General features: G+C 35.2%; 1 protein-coding gene and 1 long non-coding RNA gene across 3 annotated transcripts in view; one reads left to right on the top strand and one right to left on the bottom strand.

The window, feature by feature from the left end:
• Positions 1 to 18761, bottom strand: part of ZNF451 (zinc finger protein 451) — an 82430-nt gene that overhangs the window by 28426 nt on the left and 35243 nt on the right. For both annotated transcript variants that reach the window (XM_012002067.1, XM_012002068.1), the window contains exons 6-10: positions 15025 to 15136; positions 10641 to 10791; positions 8951 to 9077; positions 1364 to 1517; positions 720 to 867 (exon numbers count right to left, since the gene is read on the bottom strand). In XM_012002067.1, the coding sequence (XP_011857457.1) occupies positions 720 to 867; positions 1364 to 1517; positions 8951 to 9077; positions 10641 to 10791; positions 15025 to 15136 (692 nt within the window). The remainder of the gene's footprint in view (positions 1 to 719; positions 868 to 1363; positions 1518 to 8950; positions 9078 to 10640; positions 10792 to 15024; positions 15137 to 18761) is intronic.
• Positions 1 to 18761, top strand: part of LOC105555246 — a 59854-nt gene that overhangs the window by 30618 nt on the left and 10475 nt on the right. The window lies entirely within an intron of this gene.

Raw genomic sequence — 18761 nt, 5'->3', positions numbered from 1 at the left:
CCTTACCTGTAGGAATGTAAACCAGTACAACCAACTTTGGATATTTAGTACATTCTCATAAAGTTAAATATACACTTACTTCTGAACCAACAATTCCACTTTTCAATGTCCATCCAAGAGAAATGAAAACATATGACCATGAAAAGACTTGTACAAAATACTCAAAGCAGCTTTATTCATAAAAGCTATAAATTGTAAACAATCCAAGTAGCTATCAACACGGGAACTGATCAACGAATTGTGCTATATTCACACAATACTACTTACCAATAAAGAGGAACAATGTACTAAGCAATATAGATAATCTCACAGATACAATGGCAATCACAAATCATACTGGAATCTTTTCTTGGTCGCTTGATAAATTTGGCCTTTGAGATTTAATCTTTCACCTGTATATGACACTTTCCATTCTGGTTGACTTACAGCCAAGGTTCTACTTTAACCCTTTCCTCTCCTACTCATACTTACAGAACACACACAGAAAAACACACAAAACTTAGAACTGTTAGCTTGCTTTACACTTGCAGCAATATCAATATATCCATGTTTTCCACATCTCTAACTTCTATCACTATGCTAAATTTGGTTAATTGCCAGGCAACTGTATATTCTCATTTTAAAATGAGAGAAACATGGAATAGAAAATGTATTTGTTGAAACTTCTCACTGGCAAACAGCTCATCCGTACTCCTTTACAGCTCCAGACTCATACAAACCTGAAATGGGCAGTGAGCTCCATGTGGGAACGCAGTGTCTGGTGGCAGGCCACACACTTAACTTGAAATGGAACATCTTTGCACAGAGAGATCAATAGTTTCTTTGCAAAAGATGGAAAAGATATTGGATGTGCAATTCCTTTGTTCTCTGAAAGACAAAATAAACTATAATTTGCAAAGTTATCTGAGTACAGAGTAACCCAACCTTCTTCTCCTTAGCCCTTCTCAACATTAGTTGGAGTAAGTAAAAGAAGACAGTTATTTTGGCAATAAAAATCTAAGGGAAGCCACTTTCTGGCCTTAAATACAAGGAATGCCTTACTCATATTCAAATTAAAATTTGAGTCTTAAATGCCAAGAAACAGAAAAATTTCACAATATTATGATATAACATAACATTATCCTGACTAAATATTTGCTTCCCAAGTTTTTCTTCACTCTTCAAAGTTAGTAAGCCTTACTCATACATACAAATAAATATTAAGAATCTTTGTTTTTAAGTAAGAATTGAGATAATCTTTTATTTTCATAGTTCTAAAACTAAGATGAGGATATGTAATCTCAAGAATGATCTCAGAAGTACGATAAATCAGCAAAGATTAAAGTAGTTTAATAATTTTCAGCAGAAGAGAGTATTAACATACCACCCAGTTTGAAACTCTGATGGAAATGATTCTTTCCAGACATATGCTTCGAACACTCATCCTTGCTGCTAAAAAGAAGGAAGCAATTTGGACATGCAAAACACTGAATAATCTGAGGAAGAAGGTTGTTGTTATGTCCATCATCTGTGGCTTCCTAAAAGATAAGACAAAGCTGTATTATGGAAAACTAAAATAAATAAGTTCTTGAAAAAACTCAAAATTTCCTATTTGTCATTTATTTGCAATATCCTGTATCAATTTTTAACATGAAAGATGTTCTTCCCTGAGTGTGAATTATGGAACTTTTATCATAACTGAGGTCCCAAATGTCAAATTTTTAGTTTTTTTCCCTCAAAACCAAATTACGGCCATCTGTTGTAGTAATAAATATAGAAGAACATTTGCTTTCTATATAGTTTTCATTTTTACATACACATTCACATGTAATATACAAATGCATAAATGTGATCACACCACATACATTTTTCCTAATGTTTGGCTTTATTCACTCTACCCTGCATTATTATTCTTCCATAAATTTATCCATGCTTAATCAGTTACAAGGACACATAGAAATAAGGGGGAATGTCATTGTTTTATCAAATATTATTTTATAGGCTCTTCTGCCTATCAGTTTTCTCATTCCATAGTACCTAAAGGAAATCCCTAAAATTCAGCTGGTGTATCTCTAATTAATGCTTCTTAATGGTTGCAAACTATGCCAGGGTGTGAATCTATTCAACTCAATCAGCATTTATTTACAGTTTTTTCCTTAAGTTTTGATTTTTTTTTTTCCCACTAGAAATAATGATCTTGTAAACATCCTTGAATATATATTCTTACTGGTAGGTGCTTTTTTCTCATTCTCAAGAGTAGCCCTATAGGGCTAATGGGTATATATATTTCAATATTAAAAGACACTGTATGACTGGTTTTCAAAAAGGCTATACCAATTCACACATCCCCTAGTACTGAATGAGCCTGGCAGTAATATATATTACAGATCTTTTTCATTTTTGTCAGGTCAATTTTTGTATTTTTGGTAGAGACAGGGTTTCCCCATGTAGCCCAGGCTGGTCTCGAACTTCTGGGTTCAAGTGATCCACCCGCCTTGGCCTCCCAAAGTGCTGGGATTACAGCCGCGAGCCACCATGCCTGGCCTTCATTGGTACTTTAATTTGCAATTCCTATCTATAAGTGAGTTTGAGCATTTATTCATACATTTCTTGGCTACCCAGATGTGTTCTTATGTGAATTTTTTATTCATATTCTTTAGCTTTATTTCTCAATTGTTTCGTTTTTTCTCCTTCTGGTCAATTTGTATCAGTCCTGTTACTGAAATTAATTCTCTGCCTCATTTTCCATTTTGCAATATTTTTTGAAATATATATGTTGTTTATAGTCTTATTTACTTATTTTTGAAACAAGAGCTCACTCTGTCACCCAGGCTGGCCCACTGCACCCTTGACATCCTGGGCTCAAGCAATCCTCCTATCCCAGCCTCCCAAGTAGCTGGGACCACAGGCATACACGAACATACCTAGCTAATTTTTTTATTTTTTGTGAAGGCAAGGTCTTTCCATGTTGCCCAGGCTGGTCTCTAACTCCTGGACTCTAGCAATTCTCTCGCCTTGGCCTCCTAAAGTGCTGGGATAACAGGCATAAGCCACCGTGATTGGCCTATGGTCACTTTTAAAATTTGACATAGTCAAATAAGTATGTCTTTTCTAGCATCTAAGTTTCTAAACCTTGTTAAGAGCCTTCTCTATCTTAAAATAGGAAATTTTAAAAAGTGTGTATTTATAAGTGTACGTATATTTGTGTGTGCTTGTTATAAATATAATTTAACTTCTTGTTAATAGTCTTTAGAGTAATAGCCTTAAAGATTGTATCGTGCCTCATATTTACTATCATTAACACTAGAACCATCAGTATAGTTTGTGGAGTGCTTATGAGATGCAACCAGAAGAGAGATAAAAAATTTTTATTTATACTGAGCATTTGTCAGGAACTACACTGAGGTTCTAAATATGTTTACCTACTTAATCCTCATAATAACCCCATAAGGTACCATTTTCATTATTTAGAAATGAGAAAATTGAACTTCTGATAAGTCAACCAACTTACCCCTCCTCCCAAGTTGTACCCCTCCATAGAAAAGACAAACCTCCATTTAAATCCAGCTTTACAATACTCATTATGAATTCTATGCCGCTGTCACTACACCCTCCCCACCACACTCCCCTCCTGTTTCAATTTGATGAGTGCCACACAGAAGAAATAACACCAAGGAGGACATTTTCATTCCAATTTGAAGATTCTAAATGATAAGAGTAATAAAGGCATTTAGTAACCACCAATTTATACATATTTCTCCTGATCGAAGAACCCTAAACTCATTAAATCATTTTTAGTTTAATTGTGAGTTATAAATGAACTCACATAAAGTTATTTAAATGATTTGCTCAACAGAACCAAAATGTGATTCTATATAAAATTTTATTAGAATATACTTGTTACAAAAATATGGCATACTTGGCCAGGAGCAGTGGCTCACACCTGTAATCCCAGCACTTTGGGAGGCTGAGGTGGGAGGGCTGCTTTGCCCAGGAATTTCAGACCATCCTGGGTAACATAGCAGGACCCCATTTCTCTCTCTCAAAAAAAAAAATTATATATATATATGGCATACCTGCAAATACATTCTACAAATTGGGAGAAGGAATGGGAAATAAGATATCTGATAAGTTAAAGTGCTCAATTCCTTTTTACCATATTTCTGGTTACATTAAAAGACACCATACAAACTTGTACAAAAAAAAAAATAGGGCTGGGCATGGTGGCTCATGCCTGTAATCCTAGCACTCTGGGAGGCTGAGGCGGCAGACCACAAGGTCAGGAGTTCGAGATCAGCCTGGCCAACATGGTGAAACCCTGTCTCTACTAAAAATACAAAAAATTAGCCGGGTGTGGTGGCAGGCGCCTATAATCCCAGATACCCAGGAGGCTGAGGCAGGAGAACCGTTTGAACCCGGGAGGCAGAGGTTGCAGTGAGTGGAGACCACACCACTGCACTCCAGCCTGCAAAAGAGAGCTAGACTCCGTCTTAAAAAAAAAGGTAGGGCCGGGCGCAGTGGCTCACGCCTGTAATCCCAACACTTTGGGAGGCCGAGGTGGGCGGATCACGGGGTCAGGAGATTGAGACCATCCTGGCGAACACGGTGAAACCCCGTCTCTACTGAAAATACAAAAAAAAAAAAAAAAATTAGCCAGGCGTGGTGGCGGGCGCCTGTGCTCCCAGTTACTCGGGAGACTGACACAGGAGAATGGCATTAACCCGGGAGGCGGTGGAGCTTGCAGTGAGTGGAGATTGCACCACTGCACTCCAGCCTGGGCGACAGAGCGAGACTCCGTCTCAAAAAAAAAAAAAAAAAGGTAGAACCAAAATACCATTTCACATCCACTAGAATGGCTAAATTTAAAAAGACAGGTAGTAAGTATGGATAAGATGTAGAGAAACTGAAACCCACAAACATTGCTGGAGGGAAAGTAAAATGGTGCAGTGCACTAGACAGCAGTTTGGCATTTCTTCAAAAAAATTAGAAAGGTACCATATGACCTAGCAATTTTAAAACGTATGTTTACACAAAACTTGGATGTTTGTTTATAGAAGCATTGTTCATAACAGCTAAAAAGTAGAAACAACCCAAATGTCCATCAACTGATGAACTGTTAAATAAAATGCGGCATATGTACTTACAATGAAATATTATTTAGCAATGAAAAGAAATGAAGTACTGATACATGCTACAATATGAATGAGCCTTGAAACACATTATGACAAGTGAAACAATCTAGTCACAAAGGCTGCATATTGTTTGATTCCTTTTACATAAAATATCCAGAATAGATAAATCCATGGACACACAAAGTAGCTTAGTGGTTGCCTAGGGATGGGGAAGACGGGTTAGCAAAGAAGAAAAGTCACCTTAGATGATACAGTAGCCCTAGAAACAGAATAACCAGTGGTAGCATCAACCAACTCACAAATGACACTGAGGTACAAAGGAGCTTACAGTATATCTACCACCACTGTCACAGAAAAGGGAGAAAAGCAGTGTGCTATCTAGTGATATAGCCATTGGACGGATTTAGGTGTCAAAAGCCACTAGAAACTTGCTACTCAAAGTATGACTCAAGGAACGACAGCAATGGCATCACCTAAAAGCTTGTTAGAAATATAAATCTAAGGCTCTACCTGAGACATCTTGAGTCAGAATCTGCATTTTTACAAAATTTCCAAGTGATTTGTGTGTACATTAAAGTTTGAGAAGGCCTAGTCTAGAGGGAAGAAATTGAAGATGAAAGAAAATGGGGGAGGGAAGCAAGGAAAACAATGCAAAGTGTGAATAATCTGACTTTCTTTCATTGGGAACTGCCATCTTTACAAAACAGAATTCATACCTATAAAAAACAGCAAGGCTTATACAATCTTCTAGTGACCTCTTCTGGTTAATTTAAAAGAGGCAATTACAACCCCCCATGCATACTAGTTTCCTTAGGGTCCTTGTAGTGACAAATATCAAGGAATAAGCAATCATTGAGGGTTACGGGTCAGGCCTGAAGTGCTTTATACAGTATTACATTTTCTCTTAACAATCTCGTACGTAAGTATAATGATACCATTTTAGGGATGAAGAAACTAAACTCAAAGATTCAGTAACCTGTTAAGAACATGAAGCTAATAAAAGTAACAGTGGAACCCAGGTCTGTCTGATACCAAAGCCTTTGCCCTTTCTATGTTACCATACAGCTTTTCAGAATGGTGAAGGTCATAAATCTTCTTCCTAGAGAGAAGGCAAAAAGGAGTGCAAAACAGCATGGAATGTGTGATTCCAAAAAAAAAAAAAAAAAAAAACACTTTGCACATTATTCAGAATAATAAGTGAAGTAACTCATTTTAAAGTTAAACTACCTACTCAAATTTACTAAAGAAAACAGACATATATACTCATTATAGTAGAGAAAACACTCAGTACCTGGAATAGGGAAACATGTCCTGAAAGAACTCTAATTCTGAAAAATGCAGAACATCAGTAACCTATTGCAAACACTAAAGTATGGAATGTAGTTCTCTTTCACCTTTTTTCCCTTCTTTCCCCAAATCTTCCATTTGTCATGGAAATGGATAACCCTATCATTTCTTTCTTCAACATGTCTCTTGGTTTCACTTTAAGGTCTTCATTCTGAATGCCATTACCTAATTAGCCATTGGCTCATCTCAGAGCTAAATTACTGCAAAAGTCATCTAAACTGGTCTCTTTATCCACATCTTTGAATCCATTCTGAACAATACTGCCATTCTAATGCCACTCAGTCTCTTCAGTGTCTCTAAAAAAAGGGAAGGAATTGGGCTCTAGAATTAGAAGTCCTTCTAACTCTAAAAGAATAATGTGTTATTTTCATCATGTCACTATTCTATAATAGTTCCTTCTTGCCAATATCAAGTTTAAAATCCTGTGCCTTTATGATCATGTTACTATTTATTTTTGTTAGGAATCCCCAAGACTACCCTAAGATTCAATGGTTTGTCAGGAGGACTCACTAAACTCCGCATGAAAGGATACAAAGTAAAATCAATAGAGAGAAAAAGCACAAAGGGCAAAGTCCAGAGGAAACCAGGTACAAGGTTCCAAGAAATCTTCCCCAAAGGAGTCACAAAGGACACATTTAATTCCCCTAGCAATGAGCTGTGATAACACATGTGAACTACTGTCTACTAGGGAAGCTCATTATAGATTCAGAGTCCAAGGTGTTTACTGGGGTCTGGTCATATAGGAAACCTCTGCCTAGCATGTACCAAAATTCCAGGCTCCCATAAGGAAAGCAGGTGTTCTGCATAAACTACACTGCATAGTATTACTGTTTGCACAGTAAGCGACTCATATAAAGAGAATGGAAGAAACTCTCTCAAAATCCAAGTTTTCATACACCAGCCAAGAGTCAACATTGCAAGGAAGTCTTTGTAAAAACAGTAGTCTCAGGCCTGCTATATTAACTCCTTTTTGGATGCTATCTATTCCTACAGTCACTATTCTGGTTAGGCTTTGCAATTTTACCTAGAATTCTATCATTTTTACTTTCCATCTATCCAAATCCAGTCCTGGAGAACCTCTTCTGTTCCATAAAGCTTTGCCAAATTCTCTCATACTTCTCTCCCCTTTCTCTGAACTCCTATTTCACTTATGTTGTACCATTAAAGCTTGTTCATTCCAGAGCACAAGCTCCTTGTGTATAAGAACTACAGTTAAGTTCTCTTGTACTACAGGGCCTAGTCAATGAACAAGACACAGGCTCTCAAAAACTCATGAAAAAATGTAAAATAAAATCTGCTTCAAGATGCACATCTGTTCTGGAAATTTTCTCTAGTGCCAGGACAAAGATGGGGAGGACTGCAGAATTCAATTAGATAAACTTAGAATGCAAGCTTTAATTCTCTGCTGTGAACCTACACAGAATCCAAGCTATTCTCCATGTTACTTTCCAGGTATAGCTCTAGATAGAAGCAAATTCTGAAAACATAACTGAATAAATATTTTACTATTTCAAAATCTAATATTTACTTGGTAAATCCAATTTGACATTTACTCAAATATCCAAATATGGATATTCTCAAAGGTTTTTAGTTAATAGAATATTTAATATGGCATTGCTTTTAATAATAGAAAACAAACAATACATCCAATGGGAAATTTATTAAATATTATATTCATACAGAAGAAAATTATTCATTGATTTAAAATGTAGAAATGTATGCACTGATTTGATGATTATTTAAGCTTGTATGTTTGCAACACACTGCCTTAAATCACAAAACAATTTAGATACCTTATGTAAAAACATTTATCTACATATGGAGAAATACTAAAAACACATATATCAAAATGTTAATAACAGTCCTTATCTCTGTGAGATTAAGGGTGATTTCTTGTCTTTGTTAATATTTTTAAAATTTTCCATAATGAACATACATTACTTCTGCAATGTTAATAAGTCATTAAGGATACCTCCTATCAAATATGGTAAAAACCCATTAGAGTTCTGTATTACATGGATTTGCATATCATGAATCAACTCGTATCCCTTAAGATTTAACACTTAATTAGAATTATATAACATAGCTTTTTAAATACTAGTTATATTCCTTAAAACTAGCATTAATAACTTGTCATTTACTATATGGCTCCAACATTTCAACAAGCAGTGAAAGACAGTGGACTTAAGAACAGGGTTCTGGTTCTCATCAAGTGACTCACTCAGTGCATCTTGAACAAGGTAATTTAATTTCACAGAGCAACTCCATGAAAGGATTTTGATGATAATCTCTAGGACTGCTGATTGTAAGGTATCAAGTTTACCTGCCTATAATAACTCAATGGCCAAAATCATTTTATTTTCAACTGACAATCACAGTTTTGATACTTATGCGTATCACTGGTAAAAGCTTAAGAGCAGCATGAAAAAACCTACACTTAACTCCACGGCTATCTAGAAAAATAATACTCTTGATTTAGGACATGCTCTTACCTTATCAAAAAGGTGATCTCTATATTGCTGCTGAGTAACAAATTTTTTATAACATATTACACAAGCAAAGGAGCTGAAGAAAGGTCCATGTAGTGTAATTGTTGGATCACATGGAGAGTGATCAAACCTACTCAGCAAAAGAGAGGTAACATTAGATAAATCTGCCTTCTAGGGAAACAACTATGTCGCTTCATTTGTGAAGCTAAACACATACACACACACATTCAGAACTTTGCACTTTTCTACTGAAATATTAAGTAATGTTCTTCATATATAGTAAATATCAAGTGGTTCCCATATGCTCAGCAATTCCCTCAGAAAGTGAGTAAAAGTTAATGAAAGATTTCATATGTACTAACTAGCTGGTAAAACAGATTTAGGCATTTCTTACCAAACTGGTAAACTTCCCGTTTGAAAATCGTATAAGTCCAGCGTCTTTTACTTCTTGCTTTGGTTACCATAAGACTTACAACTAACTTTAAATAAATCACTGCAATAATAATCTCATGCTAAGATTTCTAGTACACTTGTTTCCCCTAATGGCTTTTAATCCTTTTAATGTTCATTTTTAACATTTAATAAATCTGCATTATTTTAAACTGCCTGGAGCACTTTAGCTAAGATATAGTATGCTACCGAGTTTTGTTCCCTCCCTGACCCCAGGTCCAGCTTTGACTTTACGTGGTTTTTCACAGAATGCTGCAACTCCCTCTAGAAGCTTCTCTTGATAAGGTAAGGCATAAGTACAGTAAGACATATGGGAAAGACAATGGCTTAGAGCCCCAGACTCTCAATTTCCCATTCTTCAACTATTAGAAAGGGAGGCTATGGGGATTCAAACGTTTAATACAACCTTCCCTTGATACCTACTTTCTCAAGCTTCACTATTCAAAAATTCAGTAAACTGGCTGGGCGCGGTGGCTCACGCCTGTAATCCCAGCACTTTGGAAGGCTGAGGTGGGCAGACTGCTTGAGGTCAGGAGTTCAAGACCAGTTTGGGCAACATGGCAAAGCCACGTTTCTGCAAAAAATACAAAAATTAGCTGGGTGTGGGGATGTACACCAGTAGTCCCAACTACTCAGGAGGCTGAGATGGGAGGATGGGAGGATCCCTTGAGCCTGGGAGGTGGAAGCTGCACTGGACTCCATCCTGGGCAACAGAGTAAGACCCTATCTCAAAAAACAAAACAAAACAAAACAAAACAAAAAACACCACCAAACTCAGTAAATTGATAAAATAGGTTTTAATAAATAGAATTTTTATTATTAACTTTGCTTACATTAGTTTGCTTTTAACATTTATTTTGTAATGCCTATTACCTTTCTTCAGGCTAGACCAAATAACTGTACGTGCTCCTTGTCTCTTGAAACTTACATTTATGGACAGGATTTCTCTAAAACTAACCTATCTGGATTTCAATGGAAAAAGTCTGTTTAGAACTTTATAAGCTATATCAGGGAAAAACCAATATTTAAAAGCTATACCCATAAAGCTAAAAGGTACACCCACTAGAAGAATCTGACTTCACCAATTATGAAAAAATTATATCATAATGGCACAAAATAATTTGAGTTTGGAATATAAAGCTATATAATCATAATGGCAAAGGTGCATTACGCTTTCATTTTATGAAATCACTTTGTAGCTCACTAGATCCTCAGCATTCATTATTCTGAATATCCTACTTACCTTTTCAAATGTCCTAAGAGAAGGTGCCCATTGTCAAACTCCTTGTTACAGTGCATTATAGGACATAAAATTGGTTTCCCAGACACTCGCATTTGGCCTCCTCTTCGGAATGAACTTTTTGTTCCAGAATTAATTGTGCCTGTTTTGAGTCCTGTATCATCAGAATATGAATTCTTAGGTTATTATTTCAGATACTTATCCTTTGGGCTAGTGATCAAAATTAGGACAAAACAATGAAAATTATGATATAGCATCAACTGGATGATTCTAATTATAATTGTTTACCTCTCTTATAAAAGATATAATAATCTAAAAGTAAATAAGTTGTGACCAAAAAAAGTCCTTAATATCACCTAGTAGCATTCTCTCTCTCTTTTTTTTTTTTTTGAGATGGGCATCTTGCTATATTTCCCAGGTTCAATCAATCCTTCTGCTGTCGCTCAAACTACAGGAGCACGCCACCATGCCCAGCTCCAAATAGCATACCCTTTAGGTAAAAAAAAAAAAAAAAAAAAAATCCTTTTCTTTAAGCTCAACAGCTAAGATGTGTTAAAGACCAAATGCATTAGAAGGTTACGCCCCTACTCCCTTCATTTTGAGCAGGTGGGACTATAGGTACATGCCACCATGCCCAGCTAATATTGTTATTTTTTGTAGAGACAGGGTCTCTCAATGTTGCCCAGGCTGGTCTCAAATTCCTGACCTGAAGTGATCCTCCCACCTTGGCCTCCCAAAATGCTGGGATTACAGGCATAAGACACTGTGCCCAGCCAGATCTTTTCCTCTAAGTCTTATTTTCTCTTTTAACTATTTTAGCTGTATTATAAAGTTAGCTATACTATAAAGGGTCTGAGCTCTATGAAAATTATATTAAACAACATAACTGGGGTAGAGAGGATGGAGTGAAAACAGCAGGGATGCAAGGAGGGTAAGTGTGTTATTTTCTGAGGAATCAAGCCACTCATCAATCAGCTCCAATTTGGACATCAAGTAATATAAGGGCAAGGGATAACAAATTTATAGAACACAAAGCAGAGATTTACTTATTGTTGATATCTCTCCCCTTTCTACTTATCCTATTTTGTCCTTTCTCTTTTTCCCTTTAAAAAGCCAATTAGGAAATAGTTTGTCTACCATTTTCTTCTCTTAATTAATTAATCCTCCTTTATCCTGGTCCACTTTTCACCCCTTTCTTTCTTTGTAATTTTGATCTTAAAGTCACAAAACTTGTAGATGAATCCCCCAGCCAAATGTCCTCAAGGAAACTCCCAACACATGATATATGAAGAAAAATTTAAAGAGTTAAGTCGTACAAAAACAATTGCAAAACAACCACAAGTATTCTGATTCAAAGACAGTTTGATTACTCTCTCTTTTATTACTATCTCTTGTGGACTATTTCACTCAAATGCTTTGAATATTTTATATAGCAAAAAACTAAATATTTATCTTTATTGAATTTTCTACAAAGCCCTAAGCATTTAAATAGAATTATTCTCTTAAGACAATATGATTTTTAAATCCCAAAATCATTATATGTGATTAAGGTTTTAATTGCTTTTCCTCTCCTTTAGTCTTTATTGGGGGGAATGCCTCTATCAAACTGTCAAAATGTTTATAAATATGTTCTGATAACAAATAATGAACAGCATGGAATTAATCATATTTTAGTCTTAAAGAGGCATTAAAATGACAATATACTTTTTTATCTTTAACATTCTTAATGTAGTAAGAATTATGACAACTTTTATAATTGTCCATCCACATTCCAGATGTTTCCTATTAGGACCTTTATTCAGCTATAAATAATGGCTCTGGATAAAAATAAAGTTGGAGAAGCCAATTCCTGGGTGGAAGGGTGGGGAGGCTTCCCCATGGAAAGGCAAAATACAGAGATTTAAACAGTTTTTTTCTTAAATAGTACAGACAGCATTTTAAAAAATTATAATACTAAGTATTCAAATTTATGCAAACTGGCCAACTCTAAAAATCCATAAAGAATGGATTGTCCAACATTAGAATAATTATAAATAAGGTACTTAAAATACTTCTAATGAAAGAACTGAATTATAACAGCTGAGTACTGTATTTTGAAATAGACTGAATGAGTCCTTTAATGCTCCTGAGAAGTAGAATCTCACTCTCTATAATTAAAGAGAACAGTGATTCCTCTCTCTTTTCCCCAGCTACATGCTCTTAAAGGATCTCAGCACTCTCTAAAGCTCATTTATGGAATAGCACCATACCAAATATAGCCCAATACTATAGCAGCTGTTCAAGCAATAGATTCCAAACTTTATTTTTACACTGCCTCAGAGACCAAGCAAAAAGCTGAGCCCATCACACAAAAAAGAGCAAAACTACAGACCTTAACTCCAGGCTTAAGCTCATCAGCCATCAAAAAGCCAGTACTGAAAGGCAGAGAAAACACTAATCTTGAAAGTACCATAAAGACACAGCTAAATAACTCATTTGATCCTACTTGACCTGCTCAGGGAAATACAAAAACAGATGCTCAAGATTCAATTTACAATGCATTACAATATTCTGACAATCTGGAGGCCAGATATTAAGCTTGAAGGGCGTATTACTGGCCCAACTACCATTCTATATAGGACCTGAAAGTGTCAGACTCATGAGATAATTCTTAGAAGAGACCTTAGAGATGATAAAGTCTTCTAGTTCTAGCCCATTTTCCTATCTACCTAGGGATCTTTCCCAAAAGTACAGATGCCCTATAAGAATCTCTGGAGATAATGAGGTATAGGCATCTGTTTAAAAGGTCCCAGAATATTCTGATGCAGCAAAGATGACACCACTGAGCTAGCCATTAATTTCTTCCACTGAGAACTGAATGTACATGAAGAGGGATTTTTTAAAACTATAAGCTTTCAAAAAACACCCCAAGAGGCAAAACCATTTACCATATTTTCTATGTGTCTTTTGCCAAAGTAGATCTGGAACGTCATATAATTTTTTTGTTTAATAACAGTAAGATTTGGAACCCAAGTTCTAGGCTTCCTTTCTGTGTTCATTATGCAAATATTTATAGCCTACCTCTATAAAAATTCAACCAACATTTATCGAGTATCTCTACGCTGAGCATTCTTTTAAGGAATTGACACTAAAAAGTATTAGTAAGATTTGGTCTTTGTGCCCAAGAAGCATATAGTCAGATGGAAGAGACAGACACATCAACGGATCAATCCAACAAAATAAATACTGTATTAGTGAAATGAATAAAGTACTGAGATCACAGATGGCTGAGCAACCAAACTTATATAGAATAAATCCAGATAGGCTTATCACATAATTGGACATGATATACAATAACCATATTAACTCAGCAATCCCTAGTACTGTATTATTTGTTGGCCATGTATAAACCCCACAGGCAAATAAGAAGAAAACAAAGAAAAAGGTTTTTGGGGGCAGGAGGGGAGTTTGCGAGGCACAGGCAGGTTGATAAGGAGAAAATATAGTTTCAGGGGGTGGCCAAGTGTCAAAAATGTTGATTATGTCAGGTATCAAATGGAATGAACTGCTAAGTACCAATAAATATAAATTATTAGAATTCTTTTATAAGTGGCAATTTGATCCCATTCAAAGGAAAGCCCTTGAAAAGTAACTTTAGAATCCAAGACACCTAGATTCAACAAAGTTAAGCATTGCATGCATAGATATTTCTGTGACCTTTTGCAATTAAACTTTGTTGGATTAAATCCACAGCTAAGGTTTCTGTGAGTATCCTGACCCTTTAAAGGCAGAGTAGATATTCTTCAAGACAAGACAGGAAAGTTGTCATAGTGGGACTCTCCTACTGGCTCTTGAAAATGCCACCAAATTATCTGGTGGAGTAAGAAATGCTCCACAGCAACTCTTCAAGGAATCTAAGATCTGCAAAGAGTTAGTAATGAAGAAGCTACCCAATGTTTTGACAAGTCTCCTATGAGGATGCTTCCTTATTAAATATCTACATAGGCTGCACTGATGAATACATAAGTAAACATGAATCCTCTAGATCTCAGTTTAAATTCCATTTCCTTAGAGAAGCTAAGAACCTCAAATAATCTGTTACACACCTCCCGTGGACATATGTACTACTTCATGCAGAACTATTAAATATATAAATGAATAAATGAGTAATATCTAATGAGCTCAGGTACGACCTATATTGCTTATACTCAAATATACTTGTGCCAAAGAAGAAAGACAATGGGCAAAGTAGGCCATTATAAAGTAGGCCATTATGAGGTGATATTAGTATCACTGAAACAAAATTTAATACCTTATATGCTTATTAGCAACGGCATAAAACAGATGTACTTTCTGCCTTAAGGCTTTGGGGAAGCTAGGTAACCTTAGTGTAATTTCTAAAGAATACCTGGCATTTTTAGCCACTGGTCCACACACAGTCTTGCTGCTTCTGTATCAGAATGTCCTCGAATAAATTCCAATTCTTGTAACCCATGAGCATGCTGAAAATCAATTTTTTCCTGAAGACATTAAGAAAAAACTCAATTAAGATTACTAACCTGTTTTCCTTGAGAAAAGGATTTTGACACATTAGTGATCAGAAAATACTGATTACTTTTTATCCCCAGAACTCCACATCTAGAAATTTATGCCAAAGAAATACATCAAAATAAAAATGCATGCTCTAAGATGTGTATACCAGTGTTACTGCACAAAATTCACTACAACCTACATCCCTAACAACAGGGTATTATTTAAATAAATTATGGTATGTACATTTGATGAATGTCATTAAAAACATTAGCCAAATTTTTCAAAGGTGTGGGAATATACTTTTGATATCAAGTAGTTTGCCAAATTGTATTAAACAAATGAGGCAAAATATAAACAAAGAATAATTTCAATCCATATGCAACTATATCTGCAGAGGAAAAAAAAGCCTGAAAATAGATGTATTAAAAGTTATTAAGGCTACTTCTAGGAATTTCCATTTAAAGGATTATTTTCAAACTTTTATGTATTTTTTCAAATTTTCCATATTTAATCTGAAACATACAGAAGGAACCTAAAAAGTATTTGTTCATTGAGTAATATTAATAACATAACTCATTAGCACTTAATATGTGCCAGTATAAAGCATTTGTTGCCATCTAGACCAAGGGTTGACAAACTTTTCCAAAGGGCTAGTTAATATTTCATTACAGCTTTGCAGGCCAGAGTCTTTACTGCCACTACTCAACTCTGCCATTGTAGCAGGAGAGCAGCCACAAACAAAATGTAAACAAGTGAGTGTAGCAGTGTTCCAATAAATCTTTATTTATAGCAGGCAGCAGGCCAATGACAATGCTGAACTAGATGCTCTGTATTGCTAAAAGCCTAATCTTTCTAGTTATATTATCCATAAAACTATTTGTATATTTTCTAATCATGTGTATTAAAATTAACACTTATTGGCCACTAACCATGTGTGAGGCAGTTTTAAAAAGACTTTAGATTTTAGGTATTATTGTTCCCATTTTATGATGAAAAACCTGACGTACAGAGAGGTCAAATAAATTGCCCAAGGATATATAACAATGTCAGAATTCAAACCCTGGCAATCTGATTCTAGACTTCATGCACTAACGAGTATAATCATACTGCCTCTCAAATAGATTTACATGTACTTCAAAAAGAATCAGAGTCAGCAACACTGGATTTGTAAGATATAAACCATAATAATGTGTGGCCTAGCTATCAGTGTAACAGGGTTTTCTATCAGGAAGGTAAGTGAGGGGAAAGAGTGGATCAAGATTTTAATCTGAAGAAAATCTACATGACATTGTTCAAATTAGAGCCATGGAATACTACTTCTCATGAATGTTAATATGCATTACATGCCTTTTTTAAATTCTCTGTAATCAAATTAAGTATAGAAACACTAGTTTTAACACAAAAGTTAAAAGGTTACTTTCATGTAGGACTACTAAAGTCCTAAAGTGCTAATGTGCACTGTATTTTTCATACATAGAGTATGCAGTATCCCAACTTCAAAAATCACCAAATACTTTTTTAAAGTGTATCCAACAGGATCACTATACTGAATAACATGCAATAAGAAACAAACAATAGTAAAATCAAAGTTAGCCTATCCAAAGAAAGCAATAGCCCGATAGATATATCCTAAGCCATCTTATATATTAAATTAGACAATTTATCAAAGTTCCTTGCAATAATCCATTACAATAAAAACCCTTCAATTAAAGTAGAATAATTGAGATTAAATATTACTACATACCAACTACTAGCATACTTATTTTAACAATTTCCAATAATTAAAATTAAATAGGTTTTTTTTTCAAGTTCTCTGGCATTTCTTACAATAGAATTTGAACTCTATGAACATGCATAGTCAATGCTCAAAAAACACTTATTGAAATCATCCTAAAATTAGCCACCCTTTTTATCTATCACAAAGCAACTTTCAAAAACTTCAGGGTTACACCCTTTCTTGCAAGTCGTCTTAACTCCTGGAATATCAATACACAAAGCTGGTAGCTAGTCAAATGGTAAGCACAACACGTGATCTCTGAAAGTGAAGTATCCAGTGAAGATTTTGGGTTTGTTTGTTTGTTTGTTTTGTTTTTTTCAGACAGTCTTGCTCTATCGCCCAGGCTGGAGTGCACTGGCACGATCTTGGCTCACTGCAACCTCCGCCTCGGGGTTCAAGCAATTCTCCAGCCTCAGTCTCCCAAGTAGCTGAGATTGCAGGCATGTGCCACCACACCTGGCTAATTTTTTTTAAATTTTTAGTAGAGACGAGGTTTCACCATGTTGGCCAAGCTTGTCTCGAACTACTGACCTCAGGTGATCTATCTGCCTCGTCCTCCCAAAGTGTTGGAATTACAGGCATGAGCCACCAGGTCTAGCCTCCAGTGAAGATTTTAATGAATATTCCTTTTTTCTTCTTTGAAACCTCTCCAGCACAAAAGTAAGATAACTTACTTTAATAATGAAGACACCAACAATTCACAAAGGCCTACAATAGTTGAAAGACATTTTCTATAGTGTCTAAATTTAGCCAGAATTATCATTCACTAGAATTCTTCAAAAGTTATTTCTATTTCAGTTTCATTATCTTCATTTCTGGGTGGTTTTTTTTTGTTGTTGTTGTTGTTGTTTTGTCATCTACTTTTAAAAAATAAGTAATCCATAAAGGGAATCAAGTTAGAAAAATAAAATTATGGCTGGATAGCAAGAAATGAGCTTGCTATGTGAGTCATTTTCTTCCTTAAAGAAGAATGAAATCTAGACAAATTTATTCTTTCCAACTGGTTAAACAAAAAATTCAAAATTTCTAAATTTCTAAAAAGATATTCAATGTAAAGTATTTAATAAAATGAATGACCATTTACATGGGTGGAGGCTGAAACTACCCTTAAGAAAAAACTTAGTTGTCACAGTGACTATACAAGATTCTGGGCTAATCACAAAAACTTTATTACCTATGTAGCCATTAAGATTGCCTGGGAAAAGAAGCTAGCATCACTTAGGAAACCTGAGGGAAAGTAAGACAGTTTGCAAGTAATTCCTCTGTCAAAGAGATATGACACATAAAAAAAATCAAACAACATACTTATAGTTCTGGGTGGGGGGAGGCGGGAACTTCCTTAAAATTGAATAGTGTTTCTGCCAGGATAAAAATAATATTTTGTGTGTTTGCATATATGTGTGTGTCTGTGTGCACATATGTATATATGCAATAAGCATTTTAAACATACAATTAGAATACCATAGTCTAATTTAATTGATATTACATCATAAAGTAAAAGCCCCCAAACTAGCTTATTTCTAAATTTAAACACCATTTTATAACAGATTAGGATGCTACAGAAATACACAAATTATAATAACCAATGGAATAAGGAATCAAAAACATGCATGTTAAAATTACAAAATCATAGTGCTTATTCTGACCTGGGAGAATCTCTAAACTGTCCATTCACAGAATGAAACCCAAAGTCTATAAAACTAGTGATCTACTGAAATCTAAACAGCTGCTGACCAGAGGCATAGTTTAAATTTCTATTTTTGTACTTTAGTATGGAGTTTTTTACCCAACGTATCAACATTCTGCTCCTAAAGGACATTTGTCAGTATTGAGGG

The sequence above is a fragment of the Mandrillus leucophaeus genome, unplaced genomic scaffold (assembly GCF_000951045.1).
Source record: "Mandrillus leucophaeus isolate KB7577 unplaced genomic scaffold, Mleu.le_1.0 Scaffold676, whole genome shotgun sequence".
NCBI classification, from domain to species: Eukaryota; Metazoa; Chordata; class Mammalia; order Primates; family Cercopithecidae; genus Mandrillus; species Mandrillus leucophaeus.
Note: the sequence above shows the minus strand (reverse complement) of the source record. Positions and strands in the feature narration are given on the sequence as shown.